The sequence below is a fragment of the Lissotriton vulgaris genome, chromosome 4_1 (genome assembly GCF_964263255.1).
Source record: "Lissotriton vulgaris chromosome 4_1, aLisVul1.2, whole genome shotgun sequence".
In the NCBI taxonomy this organism is placed as follows: domain Eukaryota; kingdom Metazoa; phylum Chordata; class Amphibia; order Caudata; family Salamandridae; genus Lissotriton; species Lissotriton vulgaris.
The window spans coordinates 1,379,390,806-1,379,413,312 of NC_141691.1; the positions used below are offsets into that span (position 1 = coordinate 1,379,390,806).

At 44.0% G+C, this 22,507-nt stretch overlaps 1 protein-coding gene across 3 annotated transcripts in view; it reads left to right on the forward strand.

The window, feature by feature from the left end:
• The window catches only part of LOC147724011 (mitochondrial enolase superfamily member 1-like), a 376,214-nt gene that overhangs the window by 35,685 nt on the left and 318,022 nt on the right, over positions 1-22,507 (forward strand). For all 3 annotated transcript variants that reach the window (XM_086965612.1, XM_086965614.1, XM_086965613.1), the window contains exon 2: positions 8,277-8,385. In XM_086965612.1, coding sequence (XP_086821738.1) covers positions 8,277-8,385 — 109 coding nt within the window. The remainder of the gene's footprint in view (positions 1-8,276; positions 8,386-22,507) is intronic.

Genomic DNA, 22,507 nt, shown 5'->3' on the forward strand with positions numbered 1-22,507 from the left:
ACTAAACAATGTCCGTAGACTCATAACTAACCCCAGCCGGGTAACTACACTCCGCCAGCGAAGTTTATGTAATTTTGCCTTACTGCGCTTTCCATTGTGAACGCGGAGTTCAGGCAAAACTAGGACCCCGTGGTGGAGCATAGTTAGCCGGCCCCTTTACCCTCCCAAAATAATTAAAAGTAAGTAAAATGCACTTACCTGCCCCGTGGCTGCCTCCTCCTCGACATCACCACTCTCCTGCCTCCTCCTCACTGTCCTGCTTCACTGATAACCCCCACGCTGTACGTCTTGCATACACAATAAATCTTCAATACATGTCAACAAATGATTCCGTATTTTAAGTAACAGTTGCACCCGTTCGCAGAGTAACTATTTCATCATAATTACTATAAAAGCTTATTTAAACCTCTATAAGTAAAGGATTAGTTTACGTTTCTTAATTACATTTCAAGAACAGAAGATAGGTTACTCATTATCAATATTACAAAGTGTTGCCATTTTGGTAAGGTTACGATCAATTCATAAATCTTGGAAATTTGTACCATACTCAATAGATTCACCATATTTGTCAGCATATAACCTTATATTTTGAGAAGTTGTTGCCCCGTTAAAGTTTTCCATCATTTTGCACCAAAAGAAAGTGCAGTTAATTGACAAATAGGTTACATCATCCACCCTTCCTCTTACATATTTCATTGCCCGATAATTCTTTATGTGTCTATGTTAATATACATAATTCATGCACCGGACTTCTTGTCCAGAACAAAGGCCAATTTACTATCATCATCAGTTCCATTTTATGAGAATATTTTCCAGGATATGATGCTTCCGAAAATTCGGCATCCATATAATTTCAACTTGCCCCAGAGGACATTTCCCTTGATGATAGCCATTTTATTCCAGCAATGTCCTCAATTTCATAATTCTACATAAAAAATAGCTAATGGTATATGCAGCCTACCCTGTCCAATTATCTTGAAAACATTTACTAAAAAACAGAATCATAAATGGCATTTTTTATTTAACATCATTCCTACAACTCAAAGTGTCATGTAATCAGTTTATAGGTAGTACATTTCCATTACTCAACCTAGATGTACAGGTAGCTCTTCCTCCATGTTCAACCCACCAAAGTATTTGGTCCCCAGATTTAAAATATTGCAAGTTTCCAACCTCCTCAATCTCTCCGGAGAGCTTATCTTGCCTTTGAAATGGAGTATAGCATGTATTGAGTGAAGAATTATGAAAATAGGTACATTGCTGGATTGAAAGGGCTATCATCGTGGAAAATACCCTCTGGAGCAAGATGAAATTATATGTATACCGAATTTTCGGTTTGGAAAACTTGTTACTGGTTACAAATCACAACCTTTTTTTGCAAGAGAGTTCTGGAAAATCATCAACGGACTTGTTCGACCAAACAAACGGGTGGTTTCATCTACGCTAACTGAGGAAGATTGGGTCACATTTCTGAGAAAACATCTAAACCAGACTAGTACAATAATGAGGCAAATTGAAATGACTGACACTGAAATACCTAGTTACAACAGTGATATGGAAACACCTATTCTAATAACAAAAGAGCAACTAATAAAATTAATCAAAAAACAGAAAGATGGTGCACCAGGACCGAATGGTATACCGTTTACATTCTATAAAGAAAATCCAGAGTTATGGGCATTATATTTAGAAAAGCTATTTAACGAAATGATACAAAAAGGAACCATTCCTGAGTCTTGGCGAGGGTCTTTAATCACGCCAATTTTTAAAAAAGGAAACTGGGCACTCGCAGAATATTATAGGCTCATTACACTACAAGACACAGATGCCAAGCTGTTTGCCAGGATTTTGCTTACTAATCTTAATGAATGGGCAATAGAAAATAAGATATTGCCATTAAATCAAACTGGCTTTATCAAAGGCCTGGGGACAATGACAAACATTTTGGCATTATCACTTCTATGGATAAGTCAATCAGAGCGAAACAACCCCTGTATCTATGTTTTGTAGATTTTAAATCTGCCTTCGACTGTGTCCAAAGATATTTATTATGGAAAAAGCTCCAAGAAAATTATTCCAGTGGTCCTATTGAAATTGATTCGTCTCTTGTACAGTAAAACCTGAGTTAGGGTGAGGATGGGGGATGGACAAACGCTATCAAAGGAAATCCTAGCAACTGAAGGCCTAAAACAAGGTTGTGTATTGGCCCCACTCCTCTTTAATTTGTTCCTGGAAGATCTAACTGGGAACTTGGATGAATTAAATGCTCACCCTCCGAAACTTGCTGATAAGCATATCACTAATCTGTTGTATGCAGACGATGCCATCCTCCTAAACCACACTAAAGTTGGACTAAAACGTTTAATCAATCGAACATTAATGTATGCAAAAGAAAATGGGATGGTGATAAATGAAACAAAAAACAAGATCATGGTAGTCACCAAGAATAAAAAAGTAAGACATAAAAGCAAATGGTACATGGAGAACACCCAATTGGAACAAGTTGAAGTATATAAGTATTTGGGAGTGCTTTTTGATGAGAAGGGTAACTACCAGCCACAAAAAAGGGATATACAACGGAAGACAAACGCATTGACTGAAGCGTTTAGAATCTTACAGAAGTCACTTAGCAACATCACATATGGGCCGCTTCTGAAGATTATAGGGGCAAGACTGTTACCAACCATCACCTATGGCAGTGAAGCACTAATGGGAAAGGATACCGAAATAATAAATAAGACCTTAGCTAAAACATATAAGGCATTATTTCATCTCCCACCGAATGCCTCGTCTGCACAAATTAGACTGGAGTTCGGATTAACCAACCAATTATATGCGAGACAGGGACATTTTATTAAAACCTGGAATCGGATAAAAAATGACCATGATAATCAGATATCACAGCTATTATGGAAAATAATAAATAACGTAAAGTCAACTGCATGGAATTATCTTAAGGAAGCGATAGATGTGTTTGTTGTCAGTACAATCTGGGAAAATACGATAACAAATGCATCGTTCAAAAACATAATTAACAGAACTACAAACCAACTGTCCCTTGTAAATGATAAAGATAATCTGACAAAAAGAAAACATGCTTGGTCAATAATAAATGGCTTAAAAAAAAAAGGAAATACAGCAATACTTGGAAATACCCTGGTCAAAAAAAAATAAACAGGTTCTTCTTAAAGCGAGATTTGGAATTTTGCCGGTACTTTTTCAACTTCCCCCGTGGCGAAACCTTAAAAGTTGCACACTATGCAGACTCTGTAATAAGGGTGAGAAGAATATTGTCCACCTTTAATGTATTTGTCCTGATTCTCAAAACGAAAGAAGATCCTTACTTAAGTTACTGTTTAATGTACGAGGAATAAGGACATGTAGGCAGGCCTTGACACGCTGTCTCCATTCGAATGATAAAACCTTGAACGCTACCTTTGTAAGGTTCCTAATAATAGCGAAAAGAAAACTAGGAGAGTAAACAATTAAAACATACGTTTTTAATGAAATCAAATGAATTTTATGGTGTAATGGTTTTTATTAATTGGTTTTAATTATTCTAGCAACTTTTATGAATTGTAATATTGTAAGATTTTAAATCATCAAACAATAAAGATTACTTACTTAAAATACTTACTTACAACCTTTTTTTGCACCCACTAAAGAGTACTTCCAGGCCTAGGCTCCTTCTTTTAGCTCCAGCTAGAGACAACTTTTGCTGCCTTATACGCTACGTGCGGACTGGACTGTTCCCATGGGGCACAGGGTCAGAGCTGATTTGCCTATCGCCATTGTCTAACCCAGGGTGGTGTGGAGTGCAAAAAAACGATGGATTTGGGCCCAGATCTTTGGACTGGGGTGAATGTGTGACATTGATCCACATTCGATCCATCACCTGTTTTGTTTGCAATTATACGCTACGTAGCAAAAAGGGCAAGAGATCTTCCCTCAATCTTTGGTTTTTGTGTCATTCAAATATTGAACAATCCGCAATCATCAGCTATTAGTTGGTAACTGTGTCAGTCGTGATGTTTCGGTTTTTGACTCTTCACCACCGTACTGACATTTTAATGAAAGAGTAGTTGTATGAGTTTGCATTATGCTGAGAGTCGGTTGTGCTGTGCTATTTTGACCCTGTAGCAGGAACATGGCAAGCTCTGATGTTTCTGCAGAGGCAAAAGTGGGGCATTATCTAGTGTTATGTGGGTGTGAAGTTGCTAAACCCGAATGTTATGTTTGTGCGAACGTGGCACACAGCTCTGGAGATTTGTGCCACTGCAGAGGTGGGCAATGGCAAGCTTCAGCACCTCTTCCACAGTGTGCCCGGGCCGCTCTCTGAGGCATTGTCCATAACCTAGAGATGTTGGCGTAGATGGTCAAAGCCAAACGCAGGGAAAGGTGGTGACAGATGGATGTAAGGCTACAAGCTGACTGCTATCACGGACACAGGGGACGCCAATAGCACCTACTGGCCTAAAAAATCCCCTACAATAGCACGGTGTTCTGATACAGAAGACAGGCCATATATCACAACGGCAGCTGTTTCGGTGGTTGTGTACTTGGCTCTGGTTGTTGTCACATGTCAGATTTACATATCGCAAGCAGGCCTAGCTTTTACCTTCTATTCCAGTACTTGTAATGTTATCACAAAATGAATGCAGAACTAGAAGGATCAGGGATCAGAGGATGCACCCGGATTGGATGAGCTACTCATGCCTCCCATATGAATACTCATGGGGACATAGAGCGTGGACATACACATAGTTTCAAAGGCAATCAATATACTGTGTGACACTTTCAGCCAGTCCTGGCTTTGTAACAAATAATTATTTTAAGAAAACACTTTTAACTATAAAAGTGAAGTGATAAGTTCCATAATGCAAAATGGATGACTATATGAAAGCATGGGTGCAGGTTGAAAAGGTGATGCTGTGATGTGGGTGGTGTGGGGATTACATGGACGGATGCTGTGGCATAGCAAGGGTGTCGCGGGGGTGGTACGCCTCAGATGGCGTGAGTTTTGGGGGCGATGGCCTCTCACCCCCGCTCTTACCTGCGGCCGTTGTGGGGCGGCTAATGCAGGAATCGACAGCATCTCCCCCCCCCCCCCCCTTGCATGTGGCTGCCGCAGGGCGCCAAACGCAGGGACCACCATGGGTGGCCAAAGGTCTAGCTAGGCCACTGGACAGATGAGTGAGGGTTCATGAAAGTATGAGTAAGGGTAGTTGATAGACCGTCGAAGATAAATGCATAGCTAGGATTAGGCTATTTTATAGTGCAAATTTCCCCAGAGGTTTTGTGCCACTAGAAAACTATAAAGGAAAAAGAAAAAATTATATTTACTCATGAAACATACGTTTAAAAGGTTTTCTACCTATGAGCGAATCATTAGCTCAGTCAGTCATCAATTTTTGTACTCACCCCTCAACTTTTTGCCCATTCACTCATTCATCCAAATACATGCTCTCCCTTTCATCCATCCAGCATGCACTCACTACCATTGATCCATCCATGTACTCATGCATACGTTCATCCATTCACTGTTACTCACAAATGTATCCCTCCATGCACTCATTCATCCAACCAGTGACTCATTCACTTAATCACCTATCTGTATAACCACACTCACAAAGTCGCCAATCAATGAAAAACTTACATTTCTAAGAAAACTCGAGATTGCTTTGAAAATAGGGGTGCATATTTATGACACTTTGCGACATGCTTGCCCCACGCAACGTGGTACATGTGTGACGCAAACCTCTAACTCAGATTTTTTAAAGCCTTGCAAAGCCACTTTTCATGGCTTTGAATGTCTTCAAAAATCTGTAGTACGGCAACGCAGCTCAAATCGCTGCATTGCCTTATTCTTCACAATCGAGGCGTTCCATGGGCATTGAGTTGGGTGTTCCCATGCAACTCCCATGGTTTTTGACACATTCCCTGATTTCCAAGGACTTGTAAACCTGGAAATGCGCCAACAAGGTACGCCTCCCCCCCCCAGGACAGGCGTAAGGAGGAGAAATATCTTTTTTTCCTCGTTTTTTCCTCTTTCCACATCGAAAGAGGAAAACACCTCTATGTATTGTATTTGTGCAAGAAGGTACCCCTTTTGCACAAAAACAATCCTACCTACAACACAGGCACCCTTGTACCCTGGTGCCACGGGCGGCCTTAGGCATGTGCAAGCTGGGGATTTGGTGGCCTCTGGCTCTGTTCCACTTCCAAACACCCTGACACCCCCTCTTCATTGGCCTCCGTGCTCCGCCCCACCCGGACCCCCTCTTCCGGGGCCCCCTACCTACGCTCCCTGCCCAGGGCCACCATAAGCCTAGAGCCGCCCCTGCTGGTGCAATGGTGCCTGTGTTGGCACTAGGCTGCTGAAACGGTGCAAGAGAAGGGTGAAAGGACAGGAATGCACCATATTGGATAAATACGGCGCACTCCTGCCCTGACCCTGTGACACAGGGCAGTGCAGCAAAGTAACTTGCTATGCTGCCCTTTGCCACAATTCACCTAAATATGCCCCCTGATTATAACCTCGGTTGCAACCTTATCTGTGCTTGCTTTTGTTACTCTGCACATGTGTACCCAACAATAATTTTTTGGGGCAATTTACGGTTATGAGGTAACCTAATCATAAATGCCTTCTAACTGAAATTGTTTAAACAAAAAACACTGAAGATTATCTTCATCCACACTCAGTTATGGGTTAACCATATTTGAAGAAGCATGGTGGTTAAAAACCCCAAAATGCAAAGTCAAGTCAAGTTTAAATTTGTATAGCGCACTACTCACCCAGAGGGTCTCAAGGCGCTTGAGGGAGGGGGGGAGCTTTACTTATCAAATATCCAAGTTTTTAGTTGTTTTCTGAAGGAGAGGTGGTTCTGTGTGAGACAAAGGTGTCCTCATGGGCTCTCATTCCAAGTTGCACGGTACTGGGGACACAATAGAATTACATGCAATTTAGCAATACTGTGCGGTAAATCTGCCCCACTGCCGTGCAATTACAAGTTATTGCCCACGAAATGGGGACTTACCGTGTGGAACCGATTTTTTTTCCAATCAAAACCAAAGGGAAATCCCAATTCCGTGGGTTTTAGCACATACATTTAGAGGTTTGGGTGTAGAATGGGAGGGAAGAGGCGGAGACTTAACCTCATGCGCGCGAGCAGAATTCCGCTCGCACGCTGAGATTTTTAAAAACGCACTTTACATGACGAGCTGGGCTCGTCATCAGCGTGCGAGGAGGCTACGCCATGACGAGCCCAGCTCGTCATCAGCGTGGAAGGGGTTAACACAACCAGGGAGTCTCAGCCCACTCTAACTCTTAAGGGGGCCCAATTGAAGCCAAGGTCAATGTGTATCTGAATATATGGGTGACCCACCCCCCCTGACAGTCTGCAGGGGGGGGCCCCATTTTTTGCGAAACGCCACTGGGAAGAAGAAAATGCTTTCTCCCACCCCACACACACCAGAAAACACATAAGGAATGAGGCTTGTCTGGTACTTTCAAAGCCTCATGTACCGGCGTAATTAACACAGAATAAAATAGGGTCTGGCACTACTCCCACGGCCCAAAAACCTTCTGAAATCCGGCAGAGCTGAATTCCATCAAGTGATTTTTCTCCACCTCACTTGCAATGAGGGCTAGGGTCTTTGAACTGACTGTCTGTAAAGTACCTAACAAATCTTGAACAACATGCAGTAAAAACAATATTAGTTCAGGCAGAGACGGCAGGTTTTCAGATAATGCCTTGAAATTATATAAACCTTTAGATGTAAGAATGGAAAGTGCGTCACAGATTCCTTATTTCTAGTCCTGCTGCTAGTGTCTGCTTAGTAACTGCTTTAATGTCATCAAAATGGCGAAGGTGCAGTGAGATGCGCAAACGACCATTACCCGAGTCACAGTTCCATTCGTTAAAACTTGCCAGTGATTCATCCGTTTGTTTACGAGTTAATTACGTCGTGCTGTTGCAGCCTGGCGCGTGTGAATTGCCTCTAATATCTGACGGCCTTACAGATGTAGAACAAACAAGTCACTTGACGTACTTCCCCCTTTGTCATATTTTTCCATATTTGGTAATCTAGACAATCACCATTTGATAGATTTGAACAGAATCTTCAATTAAAAAAAACAAGCAAACAATTCCTGGAGGGATAAATATAAATTTAATTTTGTAAGTAAATGAGCAAAGCAATAAGATTGCAAGCTGCTCTTGGCTAACAGATTGAGCTTGCCTAAATGTGTTGTTCATTTTGTATTGATTACACAGCACACAGATCCGGATTATTCTGCTGCCTACGTCATCATTGAAACAGACGCAGCCGATGGCCTCAAAGGCCATGGATTGACATTTACTTTGGGGAAAGGAACAGAAGTTGGTAAGTTATTTTTACGCACAACTGTTGCATCTGAAAGCCCGAGAAGTACTCAGTGAATGGGTGAATAATAGCTGGAAGGTAATGTATATTTGGGAGCACTCATAGTTGTGTAATGTCAGTCTTGGTTGCCCCCCCCTCCCATCTCCCCCTCGATGCATGGGACTGTAGGTATCATTCTGAACTGAATGACAAGCACCCATTTTATATCAACCCCATAATAATTGAACTCCTTGCGTTATAGTGGCACCAAACACCCAGGTCCAATACGTATTCCTGATAGGGGGGCAATTAACAGCTCCAGGCTCCTGTAAACTTCTGGAAGACCTCAAAGTTTTGGTCAGGAAAATGCCAACTTTCTAAAAGTTTTTACAAACAAACAAAAGCCAATACTGACATTACTTTCCAAACTACTACTTTCCAAAACTACTATTTTACATTTAGGAACACAAAACTCAATTATCGTGTTATCACACATAATGATTAAGAGAAAACGATAATTGAGTTTTGTGTTCCTAGATGTAAAATAGTAGTTTGGAAAGAAATGTCAGTACTGGCTTTTATTTGTTTGTAAAAATTTGATAGTGGCCGAGCCTTGCTGACCTTAAATTGGCCCAACCCCCATTGTGTTTTGAACTTTCTAAACATGGCATTTTTAAAATTGAAATTTAAAATCTGACTTTACCATTAAAGAGGATTTTAATTACAATTCATGAGAGTCCAGACATGACATTTCTGCCTGTTCCCGATAACATGTTAGAATTATTAAATGTAATAAGGTAGCCCAATGTTATCCAATGTTATCACTGCAGTGATAATTAATTTGGGAGTTTTACGCCACCAGGACATGTAAATCTTAAAAACACATGTCCTACCTCTAAATACAATGCACCCTGCCCTATGGGCTGTTTAGGACCTCCTCTAGGGGTGGCTTATACTTATCAAAAAGGACGTTTTAGGCCTGGCAAAAGGTTTATGTTGCCAGGTCACATTGTCAGATTATAATTTAAGTATAGACTGCAATGGCAGGCCTGAGGCATGTTTTAACCCCTTCGGGGCTGATGACGAGCTGGGCTCGTCATCGCGTAGCCTCCTCGCACGCTGATGCCGAGCCCAGCTCGTCACACAACACGCGATTTTCGAATTCTCAGCGTGCTAGCGGAATTCCGCTAGCGCGCATGAGGTTAATAAGCTACTTTTAGTGGATGGCACAATGTGTGCTGCTGTCCACTAAAAACATTTAATTTACAGGCCATGGGTACCCATGGTACCATACATAAAGTAAGTACAAGTAAATTAAATGTACCAATCCGGTGTAAGCCAATTGTACCATGTTTTAGGGGGAGAGCATATGCATTTTTGCACTGGTTAGCAGTGGTAAAGTGCACAGAGTCCTAAAAGCCAACAAGAATGGGTTCAGAAAACAGTAGGGGTGAAGGCAAATCGTATGGGGGTGACCTTGCAGAGAGGACTAAGTCCAACAACGACTGTCAAAGAATTAATGCAATTATTTTGATGATGGAAAGTGGGTGCTGCGTAGAAAAGACTTTCATGTGGTGAGGTTATAATGAACACATCATATAGGTTACTTTAAATTTGGCTTGAAATATTGTGTTAGTAATTTTATTGTGTTTGATGATGAGCAGAGATTGAACACCTCAAAAGTTATTTTGAACACCACAAAAAAGTACTGTGAATCAGTGTGGTGAGGGAAAAGCGCAGACATGGTAAAGGTGGGCATGAGTTTTGGGATTACGTAGGAGATAGAGAGTTTCCTGAAAGTGGAGGAGGTGATGATGGGTATGAATTAGAGATTATTAAGGATAGAACTGTTAATTAATATGAATGTGTGTAGACAGAGATAAGGAACAGCTCTAATTGAGGAGGACACCAAGTTGTTTTAGTGATTTTGTGATGACATTGTTCCTCCTCTGTGAGTTAACAGTGGTTGTCTTTGTGTGGGTATTTGTCTGTGTGTATTTGGTAAATATGGTCACTTTTTCTGTTGTTTAACTGGGTGGTTAAGGGTGATGTTTGGGAATTTTATGCATGTCATAACATTTGTCAGTTGTTTGTGATTATTGTGTGCCATTCTTTAAAGATCAGTTTGCGGTGTACCGGCAACAGTTTTGCAGACTTTTCCACGTGTGACAGAAAATACATTCACAAAGTCATTGCTTGAAGTAATTATGAAGCTGCTACATTCCACTAGGTTCCCTTTGGGTACTCAAAATGTTGATTAAATGTATGCACCCCTCTTTTTTAGGTGATTTACTAATCTGAACATAAAGTTTAAGAACCACTCTCATAAATAAGAGACCTAAAGAATGATGCTTTAGCCCTATATGTGATTTCTCAGGAAATGCAATGTAGCCTTCTTTACGCGGAGACTCTGCATGTCTCGTGTTCTACATTAGGATTTTAACTTATAAAGAGCCAGCAACAATATGGTCTCTCTGACAAAAGTAGTAACCCACTGACGTATTTACATTACATTATATGCACTTTGTGGTCTGCACATTCATTGCAGCAGGCATATTAACCCTTTGCGCTACCTTACGATGAGTAGAAACTTCCAGTACACAAACCTCCTATCTCTCTCTCTCCACGAAGTACATTAATCACTGCAGTTATTTTGACATTTTTATTGTTGGCTGAGAATTGCTGGAGGCCATGAAAGCTGCAGCAGGTGCTTTTAAAACCATAATATTGACGCCCGCACAAGAAGTCAGCACCCGGTGTGGTGGCACCGGTCGCACCACCCTGGAGTAGGCCTTGCTACTATTTTACATCTAGGAAGAACAGCATGTCCTTGTCTCCCGTTTTTGCCCTTTGAGGCATTCATGTAACAAATGGAAAAGTTCTTGAATGTATCTAAAAGTTTAGGTTTGGAGGTGCCAACAAATATACGTGTAGGGAGCGTACTCACACGACATCCAGTCGACCAAGTATAGGAATGTGTTAATTCCTGTCTTCTGCTCCTGGTCAGGTAACAGGTGACAGTGAAACAACAGGATCACTGTTGCTAATTTGTTTGTCTTCGAGACCAACCAAGTTACATGCAGAGTATCAGATGGAAAAACATTAATTGAACTGGATCTTTCTCTAGTTAAATGTGATTTTTTATGGCATGGGTACCAGGTAGCATACCATAACTGAACGGCACCACTTGTTTAATAAATGTGACCATAAAGGCTACATGTGACTTCTCTTGAAGTGTCGTATTTTGTAGAGCCAAAAATATATTTACATTTATCAGTGTTTGTGAGAAGTTGGCCTGGTATATGCTGTCCACTAATTAAAGTGGGCCCGTGCACCAGTCCAAACGACCCTAGAACCACACAGTAGTTATACAAAAATATATATTTATTAATATAACACTCTCTAGTATCCTCTACCCAAGGATAGAACACAAAGCACACAATACGAGATTAATAGATCAGTTGTAAGTAGCACAATACACAGTGGGTTCCAGAGGGAGACCAAACCATATAGTAAAATAGTGGTATAACAACCACAACTCGGGTCAAAACAGGGTCTGGAGCATGTAGAGTCCCTGGGACCCCAAGGAACCACCCAAGGTGAGTAGATAGGGACCCCATGGAGGACGAGTGCAGTGGGCTAACACGACATTGGACTACATACAATTCTATGGGGAAGTCGCAGTTGCATTTTTACAGTTTAAGGACCCTTCTAGGAGGACTTTCAGGAAACCCTTCAGAACATAGGAGGTTGAAGAACCACCCCACCTGTGGATACCGTAGTACCAGAGTTACCTATCCCAGAGGAGCCGGGTACATAGGGCTGAAGTGGCGTCAGAAACTGCTGTTGTTCTCTATGGAAGGCTTCGAAGAAGTGCTGCTGCCATAAAGGCGAAAAGGGTCCAGTGGGATCCAAGCCTGGATTCTGGAAGGAAGGAACCTGAAAGCAGAGGGGACAGAGTCTGGGTCACCAGAGTGACCAGGGGCTCGGTAGACGAATGCCCACCAATGTCGGGTTCTTCAGGTGCGAAGAAGGGCTGCTTTACTCTACAGCCACGAGGACCAGGAGATGTCAACAATAACCAGGAGCCAGGTGCAAGCGGTTCCACGAAGAATGTTGAGTGCTGAGGGATCGGTGTCCGGCTGGAGCACCAACAAGCCTTGGCAAAAGCAACCCATGCAGGAAGGTCAAGCAGGTTACGGTGTGGACCAGCAAGGTCCAGGGGACATACCAAGCAATGGGGAGTCAGGGCATGTCTGGAGCAACCAGGAAAGCCCAACAGAAATCAAGGTGACCTTCAGGAGAACCCACAGGCCGAATGACCTGGAGTTGTGGGTGGACCACAAGCAAGATTACAAAGTACCAGCCCACGGAGCACTCGGTGCTAGGAGGCTGGAGTTTTTTGGTGCAAACACTGCTCGGGGTCAGGACTACTCGAAGTCCAATGCACAAACTCGGGAATCGCCAACAAGCATATGCAACTGCAAATGGACGCAGTGCACAGGGGTTCAAGTTTTGCAGTCCCCACGAGGGATACTGGCCTCAAACTTGCTCAGAGGGGAGAACCACCTCAGAGACCTTTGTAACCCACCTCCTGTGTTGCTGAAGTCTTCGGAGTCTGCAGGAACTCAGGAGCAGCAGACCAGTCAGTTGCGTTAAGTTGCCTGTGAATGCAGGGGAGGGACTCCATCACCACAAGGTAGATTCTTCAGTTGACCTTAGTGCACCACAGGTCCTGCACAGAGCCTGTATGGAGCAAGGGCACAAACAAAGCTTTGGACTGAGAGGGGGACGAAGTTGGGCCCAGTCGAAGTCCAGTAAAGTCCAGAGTGCCCAGACGGTCGAAGGTTAGTGGTTTCTACTTGTAGAATCTTGTCCAAGTAAAATCTAAAGAGCTACAGTCCGGTAAGCCCCTTTGTACCTACAGGAGAGGGTTGGACGGATTCAGGGCCTTCCTAGGGGAGGGGTAGGATAGAGGGGAGGTTACTCCCATGTCCTTTGTCCATTTTCGTGCCAGAGCAGGAGCCAATGGCTCCCAGAACTGGTTTGAGCTGGACTATGCACAGGGACACCAAATGTGCCCCAAGTGCTGACTTTCAGGCACTCTCAGAGTGCACCCACCCATCCCCAATACACTAAATTCTGTCTGGGAGGTGGTGACACCTCCATGTGACAAGATGACTATTGTGCTGATTTCTTCTGCTCGAACTTGGCTCAGCAGCAGGAGGGCAGAAATGTGTCTCTGGTCGACAGCATCCCTTTTGTGCTGTCCGGGTCGAGAAGGCTGGCACCGGATAGACCAGTGACCCCACGAAGCTTGCTTCAAAAGTGTGGAATCATACCTGCACACCGGTTACCGGTGTGCAGGTATGATTCCAAGGTGTTTGATACCAAACATGATATGTTTCTAGGCAGCCGTTTTCAAGATAGCATTTACCGTGAGGTTCTAATGCACCTCTACCTATATGTCTGTCTGAGTCACAGACTACCTGGGAGAATGGTCTCCGAAGGCTGCAGGGGCACACTCACTTAAAACCCAGCACCCTGCCTTCAGGATTGATAAGGCCTGCTATAGGGGTGACTTATAAGTTTTAAGTGTAGTGACCTATAAATATAGTGAACCTATATCTAAAGTAAGTGGTACAAGCACCAGCTTACACAGTTGCTGTAGCAGACCTGTTGTTCCACCCTTGCATGGCCTCTCATGGGTGGCATAATACATGCTTCAGCCCATGGGAAGCCTCTGGGGGTACATAGTCCCAGGGTACAAGGGTACCATATACTAGGGACTTAAAAGGGTACCCCAATATCCAATCTGGAGTGTACCAAAGTACATGCATAACAATTTTAGGGAGATAGACTGGGGTCTTGATTAGCAGGATCCCAGTCAGACTAGTCAAAAACCAGCAAACCACCAGGCAAAAGGTGGGGGTAACCATGCAGTCAGATCCTACCTTCCTACAGTGTTGTTTCGATGGGTTCTTTAAAACGACCAATACTCCCTGTGGATATGTGTATGAGTTTGGAGAGTGAAATTCTACGTGCTTCAGTGATATCTTCTGTAATCCAACATCTACATTTCCATATATTGCTGATCCGGTTTATTATTTTATTTATCATAATTTTTGGGTGAATTTATATTGTCTTTTATGTTTGGGACTCAAACCATACAGATTTTTTTTATTGTATGTGTGTCTCTGACTTTTCATACACCTACCTGTTTCAAAAGTGCGTCACTGGTCTGAATGAATGGCTGCACCTGGGCATTAAATGTTTCTTGCTTTACATCTCATCCGGGCAAGGACCAGGCAATACTCCAGATGACCAGCAGTGCAAGGGCCAGCGTTACATGCTAGGTGAAGACCCCTTTTGCCACACCATACAGTGGCTGAAGATTAGCGTTTTCTGCTTCTGGAGACATTCTACTGATTCTGCGCTGTCTATAACCCAGAAGGACATCTAGGGGCATATTATTCAGTGATTTGCACCACCCTTTTGCAATGCAAGGGAGCGCAAGTTTGACGCAACTACTCAGTCAGATTTATCAAACCATGGAAGGCCACCTTGCTTGGACCTGAGTGGCTTTATAAATTTAGAGTAACGCAACGCAGTGCTAGTCTCTGCGTTGAGTTACTGTGCTCCATGGAGGCATTCTATGTGTGGAGCATGGGTGTTCCCACGCAACCACCCATGGATTTTTGCACATTCACAGATTTACCATTACTGGTAGATCTGGGAATGCTTCGAAATGCCACAGCTCTACAGGATAGATATAAAGAGGCGAAATATCATTTGTATTCCTCTTCATGTTTTCCTCTTTCTATGTGTGCTGCACTCTGCAGCACACATAGAAAAAGGAAAATACCTCGGAGGGTCGTTTTTGTGCAGGAAGATGTCCTTTCCTGCACAAAAACAATCCTGTTTACAACGCAGGCACTTTTGCACAATGGTGCATGAGTGCATGCGTTGGTATTAGGCAGCACATTGTGTGCCAGTGCAGGATCAAAGGCAGGCATTCACAGTATAATGTTAAATACGGCGCATTCCTTCCCTTTCCCTTTCATGCAGTGCGGCATGGTGGGTTGCTACGTTGCGTTGTGTGAATTCTTGCTAAATCTGCCCCTATACTGCCTTGCAACGACCAACAGTTCTCATGGAAACAATTGACAGACTGCACATTTGTCATTGAATTGGCCACTGAATTTGACACAGACATACAGTTTTACTGATAAATCTATACAGCGCACAAATGATATTGTGTTGAAATCGGATTTCGGTGAATATTTATGATTTGTTCATCACCAAGCAAAGTGTCTTGATCTGCTTTGATCCTAATAAAATGATTGTTTCAATCGCATCTCAAAAGAAAGTGCTTAATTTGTTCTTTCCATGCTGATATATTTTGAAATATTTGTACAGTTCAAGTTTTGTACTGTTAGAGAAATGTAATATCATACAACCTTTCTTTTCACACTCAACAAGATTGTAACACACTTCACATTACAAAATTTTCTCACTGCAGTCAAGAAAGAAAGTAAATGCCAATCTCCATGTTAAAAGAATAAATGGCAGTTTGTCACAGGACATAGCCTGGCATTTGACTTCTGTGACAGGATAGAATGCAAAGGTTGCTTTGCTGCTCTTTAACTTTCTGAACTCCAGCATGGAGTAGTTTGGTGCTGCTGCAGCCCTCCCTACTCCCCCAATCCCTACTTCCAGCACCTATGCCCTAGTCACTTAAAATACCTTAAATCTATTCCTCGGCATAGTTCTAGATTTGCAAGGTTTTGGTTTTAAAGAACATTCCCACCAGTGAGCATAGAACGCTGTGAAAGTCGTAGCTTGCCAGGCGTACTACTTGGAATGCCTTGTGACATTTGCATTTTCCTCCAGTGCAGTTGTAAGCACAGTAAAACGCGACACTGCGGAAAAGCAGCCCCTGATCCAAATGCGCATACACTTTGTCTTTTTTCAGGGGTGACTCCTCCCTTTCAGCGGAAGAGTGTCACCCCACAAGTCCCAGAGATGAAAAATAAAAGGGTAATAACGTTTATTTATTACGTGTTTTTTTCAGCTATCCGTCCCGAACTGAGTGCCAGGACAGGGCGAGCCAGCGCTTCCTAGTGACTGCAGCAGGGGGCTCTTCATTTTATGATGTGCATGTCTCATTGGCCGGCCATCTTGGGACGGCCAGCCAAACATGCGTCATTTAAAGTTCTCTAGCCTAGCTGTCTTAGATAGCTGGGTTGGAGAAAGCGCAGGCCTCCAGTGCTCTTAGGAGCGCTGAGAGCAGGCGCGGTGCGTCCATAGGGGCGTGGGGGCGTAGCTCCCCCGCCCGCAGCCGCCCGCAGGAGACACCGAGGGAGAACTGACAATGCATGCCAGTCAGCATGACGTCGGGAGGCGTCATGTTGATTGACATGATTGTCACCAAGCAGGCAGCAACACGAGTGCGCATGCGTGGGGACGGAGGGTGAATTTTTTACCCGTGCCCACGCATGCGCACTTGTATTCGTGCTTTTTTGCGCATGCCCATTAGGAGCCCTTCTGTCTCCTAATGGGCGTGCTGTGGGCGTAGAGTAACCTGTGCCCCTGCAGCGCCAGGATTGGCTGCAAGGGGCTGCCAGTGCTCTTCGACGACGTGAAGGCGCCAAGGGGTTGAGGAGAAGAGGAGGTGCGGACCCGGACCGGCGGTGATGTAAGTTTTATTATATATTTAATCCCCCCGCGACATCACATTACAGGCAAGGTGAGGGAAGTGCCCCAAATACTTGCAAAAGCCTTCGCCTGGTCACTCGCTCCATTAATGACCCATTCACAGGATGCTCCTCGAAGTATTTCGGATCACCATTCACCGTGTGAGGGAACAATAGTGGATCTTATTAAACCAGACATAGCAAGCTTTCTCTGGAACCCTAAAAGGGCTGTCTTCTGCTCTGTTTGCTATGTTATGTGCCTCTAAATGACTCATTCACTTAAGGTCCCTGGCAGTTCTAACCCAGATTCACGAGCAGCGGGCCTTAAAAACCACAGAGGTCATTGGGGTTATTCCTTAACTTTGCTGTCGGCCATTAATGCTGCCACTGTGTTTGTCAAGCAGTGCCAACTGTCTCGCAGGTCTTAGATAATGTCAGCAACAATGAGCGTGTGATGCACACCAGTTGCCGTCCCTCAATCCCCGCACTGAAGTGCCTATGGTCACAAAAGTGTTTAAAGTGGGTGTGAGCCCTACGTCATACTGTTGAATGAATAGCTTTTCCGTGCCAGCAGTATGTTTTGCCATTGAATCGATATTGATAATGTAAACTGTGGCTTTTGTTCAGTAGGAAGGTTTTATTACTTGGCAGGGAGCAATTCCTACATTGAAAGCAAATCTTCAGCCACTTAATAGCATAATACCTTTGCTTTAAAATTCACCATTTGCTTATCTTTTTCCAATTTTCTCTTGGGAGGAGGATCCAACCTGTACCCACTTTTGTTAGCTTCGCTTGCTCGCTTTGCTTGCGGCTTAAAAGTCATACCCAACTTTTACGCCTCACTTCTTTCAAATGTCACCAGCCGACCCTGGCTGAGAGAGACTGTTCTATCCTTTAATGATGCTGCTTTCACGCTGTTAAAGCAGCGCCAGGATTGGGTAGTGCAGTTTCTTGTTCACCCCCCCCCACCCGCCGCACTACCCTTGGTACATGCCAGCCGCCAGAGTCTAAAGTGTTTTTTTCTTCAGGGGAAATGCTTTTTTACCTGTGGAGAACCCACTGGAGTAAATCCCTGACCATTTCCACTGAGGGAAAGGGTTGGTGAAGTGCTTTTGAATCGCAAGAAACTCAAAAGTGTTGGGCGAATACAGATCCTCAAGGTAAACAACGCCAAAACCCATATTTTTGTGTGAATCACTACTGCATAATTGTACACCGTTGTGGTGTACTACTCGGTAGTAATACAACCATTTACACCGTCCAGGTGTCCTTTTATGGCTACCAGTCTGGTGTACATGGCTACCAGTCTGGTGTACATTGAGCCATTTTTCGTTATGAACAAAGGCTTTGTAAATCGGGCCTCTAGACACAACCTTCCCTTTCGCTTTAATGTGGTTCTTTGGGCTGTTTAGGAAAATGTTGCTACGAATGTGTGAAGGTGTGTTGGGTTGTGTAGTATGTGGATTTCTGGATATTATGTTGCTTCATGGTAACCACAAATTACTTACTCGTTATATGTTACTTTTTACCCCTTTTAGTTCATTCATACCCCTGTAGGCCTCACCCAAAAATTACCAGCATGCAGAGAGACCCATATAACTGACTAGCTTAGGTTATAGCTTGCGTGGGACAACGTGTTCTCTCTTTGTAAGGTAAGCTCTACCAGGACAGACACTTTATTAAGTCCCATCGTCAGCAACATTCACAGTCCAACCCTGTGCTGCTGTCTAGCGAGCAGCGCAGATCACTGGCTCTAAGTCACAACTGAAGGCAGCAAGCAAAGACTAGGAAGTGAAGTTAACACTAAAATACCCACAGCCAGAGAGCAAGGTGACTGTCCTGGCCAGTGAGTGGTAACACGTGCGTGAATGGAAGTAACCTCCCTCCCCGGGGCCTGCGTTTGGCAGCTGCATGTCTTTGTGCTGGCACGCATGACGTGCATGGGAAAGGGCTGCACGCTTGCGGCTCCTACTGTAGGTTTTCTTTCATAGACTTCCCTGGGGAGCGCCGCTTAATCCCTTCAAAGAGGCTGCCTGAAACCGAGAGCAGATCAGTGGCTGTAGAGTGAGGAGGCAGAAAAAACGGAGGACCCTTTCTTCTACCCCCCTGTAAAAGAAATGCAGATAAAGTGTACTTGCGGCGTTCTGTTAATACGATTTCCAATTTATTAAAAAATAACAAAAAGCTATATAACAAACCTCCAACATATATTAACAAATTGGAGATGTTAGAATATATATATATATATATTTATTTAAATAAGTAGCAGAAAGTAACACCAAAGTTTTTTGGAATGGAGGTGGGTGGGGGCAGGGGGAATAACTCTTGAGGATAGCAGTGCTCGGGGTCAAAATGAGGGTGAAAGTAAGTTAAAGGAATATTATGTAAATGCTAATTGTTAATTGATACAGTGCTCCGGACGAAGGCAGTTGACAAACAATTCTGTAAAAGAAGAAACCGCCAGAAGATGGGGAGAAGGGAAAGGGTGCTCCCTGTAAACCCTGTCCCGACAGTGTGTTCATTTGTTTCAGGCCAGCAAAGCGGCAGGACTGCTAACACTCTGGGAGACCCAGGCTGCATGGTGAAACATGAGGAGAGGAGGTAGAGGAATCCCCCAGGCAGATTTGTGTATTGCTGCACTCCTGTAAGCCGGGTGGGGTACACTCTAGAGAGGGGAGTGCCAGGCACCCCCGTATGATTCAAAGGGTCCCTCCTTGATTCAGTGAGAGGTCACAAGGAAGGGGATTGGGTGCATCACAGGAAGCTTACTGGGCTAATAAGAGAATCATAAGGATTAAGGCTGAGGTCCTTGGCTAACCTTTTGATACACATAACACTGTGGCTGACATCTAGTTGTGAACTTTAGTCACTGCTGTTGCCTGGATTGTGGGGCTATCAGCTTTGGAGTCACTCTTGCTGTGACAGACTGCTTTAAAGAGGAAGGGCCCAATTCACAGAACTAACTAAAGACAAAATCCTAAACTTACTACCATTTTAGTATTCACAGAAGGCAGTTACTCATTTTGGTATTCACAGAAGGCACTTACTCATTTCGGTATTCACAGATGTCATTTAGGAGTTCTAAAGTTAGGAGTCCTAAAGCCTTCTGTGAATACGGTAAGTCTTAAAAGTTAGGATTTTTCTCAATTTAGGAGTAGTAAAGTTAGAAGTCCTAACTTTAGGACTCCTAAATGCCTCTGTGAATACCGAAAGTCTTAAAGTTAGGATGTTCCTCAGTTTAGGAGTAGTAAAGCTGGGAGTCCTAACTTTAGGACTCCTAAATGCCTTCTGTGCAGTGCTTAATTTTTGCCGGTGCTTAGCACCGGCACTTCATTATTAGGGCCGGGCCTATACGCATTTAGTGCACCGTACGTAATTAATTTGATACTTGATAGTAATTAGTTGAGTTATGCTTTACAGCGTAAGGTTAGTTAGTGTGTTGAATAATGTTTGCAGTGTGTTGTTGAGGACTGATGTTGAACTACTTCTTCACGAGCCACACACGTTCGAGTTAGTAAGTTATTCTCTCACTTCGTAACTGTACATTCGTTCTCAATCACTGACAGTGGCACTGTGGCAGGCACTCGTGGCCGCGTATCAGTGTTGCCGGACCAGTGGGCGGGTCTCTGAGAATTAAGCAGGGCAGGGCTAAGCTGGTCTTTTGCGGGTGTTGACTTGGGACTGTGCGCGGCGGCAACAGCAGGCAGTGTGCGCAGATTTTGTAGATTGTAATGCGCATGCATTTACTGCTTTTTGCCATGCACCAGTATGCAATCACCCGCACCGGCCGCACCTCACTGAGTCATCGCGATACTTCGGCTGCTGCCGCCCTTGACTTCAAAGTTCCTGAGAGAGAGGCGGGGCACGTTGAAGAGTACAGTAAATAGTTACAGCAGCACCAGGTGAAGCACGGCCTGGTAGGCATCATTTATTTGAAATAAAGCTGCGCAATAAGGAGCACCATGTGAGGCAGGAGCCTGGCAGGCGCCATGGCCTAATCAGTTAATGAAGCTGCGCAGTAGCCTGACAGTGACAGAGTCGCGAGCCGAGTGAATCAGGTTGTCCCGTCCTAGACGACTCACACAGTCCCATTTTACTGGTGCGGGTCCCGTCCCACAGTAGAGTGTTGCGGGCACAGTGCACACTGTCAGCCAAGAGAGCAGTAGGGAGACTCATTAATGCATTTCAATACCTCCGACTGTTTATGAATATTCGACTGATTATATGTTGATTGATGATGGCGTGGTGATTATGATAATTTGATCTACTGATGATGATGATGATGGCATGGTGGCTGGCGGCAGCGGGCCCGCACGGCCCTTAGTTTGATGTTACGGGCTGGCCCGGCCCGGGCTGGATGGATTCAGTTACTTTTGGTTGCATTCACAGTTTCTGTTTCACAAATCACAAATCTCATTCTGCAGGAGTTGGCCGTTGGGGCTGTGCGTGGCAAGCAGCGTGCGCAGATTTATTTTTATGGTAATGCGCGCAATTTGCTGCTCAACCACACCCCAGCATACCAGCGCGGCCTCACCTCGCTCACTCTAGTCTCACCACCACCGAGTCATCATGGCCGATCCTGTTCAAGGGTACAACTTACAAGAACTGTTCAGCAGCGTAGGTTCACTTCTAACTTGAGGGTAAAAAGTAAGCCAGCAGTAAGCGCGAACGGCCAGGGCAGACGACGTTGTTGTGGTGTGACGATGTGCAATGGCGACTTATTGGCGTTGAGACTCGAGTAGCCCGGCCTCCACTGACGTTACCACTGCCAGCAGTGAATACTACTACTGCCCAGTCTGACTCTGGCCAGTGCCGCCCGCCAGTAACCGCACCAGCCACCAGGTGAGGCAAGGCCTAATCAGTTGAAATAAAGCGGTGCAACAGCCTAAGTAAGGCTGCAGCCTGTGCACTACTGCAGTAGTCGTGTGTGTGTGTGTGTGTGTGTGTGTGTGTCTGTCCCGAACTGACCAGTAACTTAAGTTTTAATTGACACACACTGTGACCGGCTGCACTATTACTGTAAAGTAAGATCCCTTAGCAAAGCTCAGTTTCATTCTTTAATGTAACACTGTGGGTGCGTCAGTTTGTCACTATTTCTTGTTTTAAAAGCACCTCCTGCTGCCGAGTTCCTTCCTGGCCTCCAGGAATATTCAGGCATAAATTAAAATGTCACGATAATTCTGATGATTAATTGTCTTCCTGGAGAGAGACAGGGGTTTTGTCTAGGGGAAGTTGTGACTGCTTGTAAGGTAGTACAGATGGTTAATATACCTGCTGCAAAGAATGTTAACATGCAGATCAAAAAGTACATATAATGTAAAGTAGGTCAGTGTGTTACTGCTTCTGTCAGAGAGATCCTTTTGTTACTTGCAGTTTGTTAGTTAAAATCCTATAATAGAACAGCAAGCTACTAACTGTCACCAAAGAGCTGCATGCAAACTGCAAGT